The sequence below is a fragment of the Octopus bimaculoides genome, chromosome 16 (assembly GCF_001194135.2).
Source record: "Octopus bimaculoides isolate UCB-OBI-ISO-001 chromosome 16, ASM119413v2, whole genome shotgun sequence".
Lineage (NCBI taxonomy): Eukaryota > Metazoa > Mollusca > Cephalopoda > Octopoda > Octopodidae > Octopus > Octopus bimaculoides.
This window is the reverse complement of record NC_068996.1, coordinates 35,656,593-35,664,494: the sequence shown is the minus strand read 5'-3', so window position 1 is coordinate 35,664,494 and position 7,902 is coordinate 35,656,593. Positions and strand designations below refer to the sequence as shown.

Sequence of the window (7,902 nt, the reverse complement as noted above, 5' to 3'; positions counted from 1 at the left end):
TGCAAAGATCCATTAAAAAAACAACTTGAAAAATCCCTGTCAAAACAGAGAAAATCCAACTTATGTGGGTGTGTTATTCCAAATGTCTACCAAAGCATTCCTATTACGAAAATTACTCGACAACAGTGGGATACTTAGCTAGTGTATATGAATATGAATATATATATATATATATATATATATATAGAGAGAGAGAGAGAGAGAGAGAGAGAGAGAGAGAGAGAGAGATATCATCATATATATATATATATATATACACACACACACACACACACATATATGTGTGTGTGAAGCATGGTGCAATCTTCTGCCTAGCCAGCTCCTGTCAAACCATCCAACCCATGCCAGCATGGAAAGTTGACATTAAATAATGATGATGATTTGATTATATATATATATATAGTATATATATAGTATAGTACAGTAACAATAGAAAAAACAGGATATGAACAATGATTAATGTTCTTTTTGAAGAAATACATCACAAAATAAGTTTAAAATAAAAATTTAGGATTACAAACCTTGCAATATGGAATAAGGCTAGCAACTGTAATTCCTAGATGTCCCTGGAAAGAAAATGTAAATTTAGATTCAACAATGATTACATCGACCCCAGTGCATAACTGATACTTAATTTATCGACCCTGAAAGGATGAAAGGCAAAGTTGACCTCAGTGGAATTTGAACTCAGAATGTAAAGACAGACGAAATACCGCTAAGCATTTCGCCCAGCATGCTAACGTTTCTGCCAGCTCGCTGCCTCTTTCAGTTTCCGTCTACCAAATCCACTCACAAAGCTTTGCCCAGCCCGAGGTTATAGTAGAAGACACTTGCCCAAGGTGCCACACAGTGGGACTGAACCCAGAATCATGTGGTTGGTAAGCAAGCTATTTACCATACAGCCACTTCTGCGCCTATATCTAGGATTACATTATCTAATGTGTCGTATAATAGTTAGTATTAGTGGCTATAGTTGTTGTTATTTAGCTCCAAGTCAGTCTTCATCTTGTGGACCTATGATCAAAGATGTTCCAGCCATTTCTACCCTGTTCAGTTTCTCTCTTAGATACAGTATATCTAAGACTACATTATACAGGGTGTCCACAAGGTCTGGGTACATGGAGTCAATAAAATCATAACATAAACAATTAAATATAAGAAATAATAATTTCTTAAATTATGTGTTAATCCCCATGTACCCAGACTTTGTGGATACCCTGTAGAATATGTGCTTTCTATTTTAAAACAGTAGAGCATTATGTGAGATGCTACTATATCTAGCAGTTTATGTGACTACATGAGGCTCTCACACTGACTTTTAAAGAAACTCCCTCCCTTGTCTTTAAAGAGGCTCCATCTCTGATCCTAACAGATATTCCTTCTCTGGTTTTTATTCTGATTAATTAGTTATTAGAGTTAAACATTTGATTTTTTATATCATAATTTCTGAAAGAATTATTAAGTCACAAGTTCAAACTTACCCCACCGCTGCAGAAATCTACAATAGTTTGGCCAGGTTGAGCTATTTTCTTAATTGCTGTAGCAAGGTTTTCAAGTTGCTGACATTTTTTGAGAGCTCTTTTCTCAGGAAGACCACCTGAAATATAAGAGGGGACAAGTACAACAACAACAACAGCAATAAATAGTAGTAGTAGTAGTAGTAGTAGTAGTAGTAGTAGTAGTAGTAGTAGTAGTAATAGTAGTAGTAGTAGTAGTAGTAGTAGTAGTAGTAGTAGTAGTAGTAACAGCAGCAATCATCATAGTCATAATCATCACTATCACCCTGTACAACTCCCAAACATACACATTAAATGTACTATTCACACATTTGAAACAATATCCCAGTTGCTCATCCAAACACACACACACACACACACGCAATTTCTCCCTCTCTCTTTCACTTTCCTCTCTCAGCATTCCTGGCAGCACAAAACAAATGTAAGCACAGACAAAGGACCCCCAAAATGGAGAGAAACCATTTTCAGTAACTGAAGACACCAAAAGCTTCCCATGCAGATTCAGACACACACACACACATCCCTTCTCCCAGTTCATACTATCAAGCCTGTGGTGGCAGTGGTGTCACTGCCATCATTGCTTTAAAGTCTACTTTACCACATTTGCCGGAATTTGTTGAGGCAGGTCTATGGTCAGATACCCTTCCTATCACCAACCATCCTTCGTTTCCAAGTAGTATTTCTCCATGACGAGACATGTTTTCACAGAAGATTGAATACAAACAACACTGCTTGTATGGTGGTGACACTTGTTTACAACTATCATGTGATGTCAAGGCAAAGAGACAAACACACACATACATATCAAATATGAGTCAAAGGTCATTCCCACCCAATAAGGTGATAAGGCTTGTTTCCCTAGATTCTGTAACTGGATTACAGAAACTAGAAAACACACCCGACCAGAAAGCAAAACACAATTTCACATTCTCACCTCGTGAACAAACAGGTGCATCTAATAATGCAGTAGAAATTGATAAAAAAACTTTGAAAATACGACAACAGCATTACCTGGACCCTCAACACTACACACTTTCCCAAAAATAGCTCTGCTAGGAACAGCCCACATCCTACGCAAGAGACTATCAATTCAATAATACAACACAAATGAAACAATCCACAAATACAAGACACACTCAATACAAACATTAATACAACTAAAGACTGCACCAGACCCCAATACAAAAGAAATGACACAATACAATACGGGGGAAAGTTTTCACTCCCCCAACAACAACAAAAAAACACACACACAATGCTGCACACACACCCCAGCAACATGGAGGTGTAGCAGGTGATGCAGTAGAAATTTGCCTGAAACTACTAATTTTTTTAAATGATAATGATGATAATGATGATGATGGAGAAGAAGAAGAAGAAGAAGAAGAATTTTAGCACAAGGCTAGCAATTTTAAGCAGAGAGGCTTAGTTGATCACATTGACCTCCAGTGTCCAACTGGTAATTTATTTTATCAACACCCCAAAAGGACGAAAGCAGAGTTAATCCTAGCTGCATTTGAACTTAGAGTGCCAACAATTCTGCCAGCTGGCTGCCTTAACAATAACAGCAACAACAACAACAACAATTATCTTACCCTCATATGGATGAATGGCACAAGGTAATTCACTCCAAGGTAAAGTAATATCTTTTCCACATGGATGTTCTCCTGCAATAGGTTCAATATTGGCCTCCTAAAAAGAAAAATAACAATGATCAAATCACCCAACGTCACTAACAATGAATACAACAAATCAGTAACAGGGATTCCATAAGTGTTGGCTCCATATGCTAGAAATAGCATTCATGTCCCATCCTAGCATCTTAAAATGGAAGGACACAATGAATATTATTAGACATGTTTTGCAAAAACAATACATAAATGTTTTAGTTCTCATTAATTAACTCACAATAGAATATGGCCTTCAGCATTCTGGATTTGTATACGTGTGAGATGTGGCCTGTCCATCTGAGCTGAGCAGCATGGTTTCAAATTTTAGGGTATTATAAGGCAGGGGTTAGGGAACTTTTTTAACCAATTACTCCAAAATATATTTATTTATGCTGATGTTATCTCCTTGGTTTAAAAGGAAGAAAATCAAGGATTCTTTGACTTCAAAAGGTTTATTGAATCTATTTACACGTCCATTACATTGGACAAATGCAGTATTGCCAGATGAAAAATTTCTGTTATAACAAGGGACACGTCTTTTTTTTATATAATTTTTCTTATGTCTAACGAGTCCTCATTACTCCTAAGAATTTCATTTTTACTCCACTTGGGGTAATTTACCCTGGTTCACCAAGCCCTGTTGTAAGGTGTTGAACTAACAGAATTATTAGCACACCGGGCAAAATGCTTAGCAACATTTCACCTGTCTTAATGTTCTGAGTTCAAATTCTACCACAGTTGACTTTGCCTTTTATCCCTACAGGGTCAATTAAATAAGTACCAGTTGAATACTAGGGTTGATGTAATCGATTTATCCCCTCCCCAAAATTGCTGGGCTTGTGCCAAAATTTGAAACTAATACTTAAGATGTTCACCTGCTGGAGAATTTCATTTTTGGCGATGCGTTCCTTCCATGAGATGCCCATGCTGGAGCAAAGGAATTTCTGGTGGAAGCATTCCAGCAGCTTGATTTGTTTTCTGTACAGCACCCATTGTTCTGATCCATAGAGGAGAGACAGAGGAGCTCCCCACCTCCTGAAAGTGCTTCAAAGACTAGCTGAAACAGCAACTCACCCATGCAGGGACAGATGCCACAGAGTAGGAGGGAGTCACGGAATAGAGGGAGGCATGAGTGCTTGCAAAATTGCTTGAAGTGCGATTTTGAGAAAGTCCTTCTCATGAATCCTTTTCCATTTGACCAAAGCCTAGATACATGCTCTAAGTAAGCCAAAGCTTGTCATCAGCTTACAATAGCCACTTAAGGGCTTGCCACTCTGCCTTGTGGTCTTCATACACAAAGAGCTGCCATCACTATCATAATCAATTAACTCATAACATCCTGTTGAAAATTGGTGAAGTTAAAAGCTCAATCCAGTAATGGTGCCGATACAGAACAGAAATGAATGGTAGAAGAATGGATTAGAGTTTTCTCCCTTATATTAGAGAAAGGCTCATATCCTTGACGCATGAATATAAACAAAACTAGTACAATTCTTGCAGTATTTTCTACTCTAGGTACAAGGCTCGAAATTTTGGGAATGGGGCCAGTCGATTAGATCGACCCCAGTACGCAACTGGTACTTAATTTATCGACTCCGAAAGGATGAAAGGCAAAGTCGACCTCGGCAGAAATCTCTCGTGCTGCCTCACCAACGCAGCTGTGTGCAAGTATTGTATCTTACATGAAGAACTTGATTAATTTATGTCATCATTATTGTTTCCCCGTGTGATGTAGAGGGCTTTTTTGAGCCAGTGTTTTATGACCATATGGTCAGCCTGATGCCAACTTTTTGCAGCACAAAGCGAAACTGTGTACCCTTTCTGAAAACTGAGATGCACATGGTGTGTGTGTGTGCGTGTGTGTGTGTGTGTGTGTGTGTGTGTGTGTGTGTTAATATGTTTGATACAGTCATTAAGAAAACATTTTCATGCAAAAAAATGAAATAACAAGTCTCACCTTGATTATTTTGAGTACTCTTGCAAGTTCTGGTTTTAATGCTCTGTATTTACTCCGAGTTCTACGTCTGGAATAATGAAATGTGTAAAGACAATTAGAAACATGTTAAGATAATTAGCAACAAATTAAGATAAGTAGCAACATGTTAGGATAATGAGCAGCATGTTAAAATAATTAGAAACACGTTAATATATAATCATTAGCTGCTGAGATAATTAGCAATACTTTAAGATGGTCAATGACATGTTGATACAATTAGCAACATGTTGGGATAATTTTGGCAACATGTTGGGATAATCATCAACATATTAAAAGTGCTCAAGTTAGATTTGTCCTCTTTTTTTTTTTTTTTTTTTTTGTGCATACAAGAGTTTGCATTCTTCAATGTCTCCCTTCCATTTTTTAAGATGATCAAGTGTGGTTTGAGGAGGATTTGGCTATATTTCTAGCAGACTGACATTCACAAAGCAGCTTCTCCAATGTTAAGCAACCATCAAATCACAGGACATGCCATCAACAGTCATCATCATCATCATCATCATTATTATTATTATTATTATTATTATTATTATTATTATTATTATTATTATTATTATTATTATTATCATCATTATCACTATTAAGGCGGCAAGCTAGCAGAACTATTAGCATGCTAGATGAAATACTTAGCAGTATTTTGTCCATCACTGTGTTCTGAGTTCAAATTCCACTGAGGTCAACTTTGCCTTTCATCCTTTCGGAGTCAATAAAGTAAGTACCAGTTACATACTGGGATGGATGTAATCAACTAGTCCCGGGGTTGATGTAATTGACTAGTCCCCTCCCCTCAAAATTTCAGGCCTTGTGCCTTTAGTAGAAAGGATTATTATTATTATCATTATTCAGGCAGCAAGCTGGCAGAATCATTAGAATATTAGACAAAATGCTCAACAGCTTTTCTTCCAGCTCTTTTCATTCTGAGTTCAAATTCCACCAAGGTTGTGGCTTTATTTTCCAACCTTACAGGATCAATGAAATAAAGCACCAGTTAAGTATAGGGATTGATGTAATCAGTTTCCCCCCACCCCCTCAAACACTGCTGACCCTATGCCAAAATTTGAAATCATTATTATTATCATTATTATTATTTTCAGTGACACTTTTGCCCTGGCAAATGTTATACTGACACTATACCAAAAGAACAAGCCATATCCAATGGCCAAAAGTCCTTTGGGTCATTCCTTCTCCTTCAATTTTCTAACACCCTCTATTATTATTATTATTATCATTATTATTATTATTATTATTATTATTATTATTATTATTAAGGCAGAATCCTTAGCACACTGGGAGAAATGCTTAGTGGTAATCTGCCTGCCGCTACGTTCTGAGTTCAAATACCAACTTTGCTTTTCATCCTTTTGGGGGCGATAAATTAAGTACCAGTTACGCACTGGGATTGATATAATCAACTAGTTCCCTTCCCCAAATTTCAGGCCTTGTGCCTATAATAGAAAGGATTATTATTATTATCATTATTATTGTTGTTGTTGTTGTTGTTGTTGTTGTTATTATTATTATTATTATTATTATTATATTAAGGCAGTGAGCTAGCAGAATCATTAGCATGCTGGATGAAATGCTTAACAGCATTTCAGCCGTCTTTGTTCAGAATTCAAATTCCACAGAGGTCAACTTTGCCTTTCATCTTTTCAAGGTCAATGAAATAAGTACCAGTTATGCACTGGGGTCAATGTAATCGACTTATCTTCCTCCCCCACTACTTCAAGGATTAAAAATCAAAGTTAATCTTTGTAGGATTCAAACACAGAACAAAAAGGACCTTAAGCTTCATATTATTCAACACCCTAACAATTCTTCAAATTCACCACCAAAAATACGGAAACATATTTTCCTAAAGAACATCAGAAAGGGTGTACTTACTGCAGTTCTGATTCTTCTTCATTTTCATCTTCATCAGAGTCCTTTTGAAGAACTTCGGGTAAAATGAATTTGTAAATGTAAATATTTTGAAATTCAAAATGTTGATTGAAAATTTCAAGACAGCAACCATACCGAAGTGCTGCTACTTTTAGTTTTGGCATTTTGGTCATATTTTGGAACCAGGCACACAACTTAGGCAGATAGATTTTAAGCGAATTAAACTGAAAGTCAATAGATTCCTGGAAATAAAAGAAAATATTAGTATAATTAATGCTGTAAAGGTGATGGAAGGATTGGTAGAGCATCGGAAAATAAACCTTGGCAGTATTTATGTTCCAATTTTAAATGCCACGCAATATAATTACTATCTGCAGTCGTTTTAGATTCAACATACAGTCTCAGGGAAAATCACTTGGTAAGTTCACTACAATTAATTCACCATGAAGCAAGTCACCAGGAGGAAAGTTCACCACAACAAAAATTCACTGCAAGGAAAGTTCACTGCGATGAAAGTTCACCACAATGAAAGTACAAGAGGAGGGTTCACCAAGAGGTAAGTTCACCGAGAAGAAAGTTCAAACATGAAGAAAGTTCACCACAAAGAAAGTTCACCATGAGGAAAGTTCACTGCGAGAAAAGTTCACTTCAAGGAAAAAGTTCACTTCATAGAAAAAGTTCACTGAGAGGAAAGTTCACTTCATAGAAAAAGTTCACTGAGAGTAAAGTTCACTGAGAGGAAAAAGTTCACTGAGAGGAAAGTTCACTGAGAGGAAAAAGTTCACTGAGAGGAAAAAGTTCACTGAGAGGAAAAAGTTCACTGAGAGGAAAGTTCACC

The 7,902-nt window shown here is 36.7% G+C and overlaps 1 protein-coding gene across 3 annotated transcripts in view; it reads right to left on the bottom strand.

Moving 5' to 3' along the window:
* The window catches only part of LOC106881755 (glutathione S-transferase C-terminal domain-containing protein), a 76,010-nt gene that overhangs the window by 16,927 nt on the left and 51,181 nt on the right, over window positions 1–7,902 (bottom strand). For all 3 annotated transcript variants that reach the window (XM_052973704.1, XM_052973705.1, XM_052973706.1), the window contains 5 exons: window positions 7,068–7,306; window positions 5,145–5,211; window positions 3,113–3,209; window positions 1,482–1,597; window positions 522–566 (listed from right to left, as the gene is read on the bottom strand). In XM_052973704.1, the coding sequence (XP_052829664.1) occupies window positions 522–566; window positions 1,482–1,597; window positions 3,113–3,209; window positions 5,145–5,211; window positions 7,068–7,306 (564 nt within the window). The remainder of the gene's footprint in view (window positions 1–521; window positions 567–1,481; window positions 1,598–3,112; window positions 3,210–5,144; window positions 5,212–7,067; window positions 7,307–7,902) is intronic.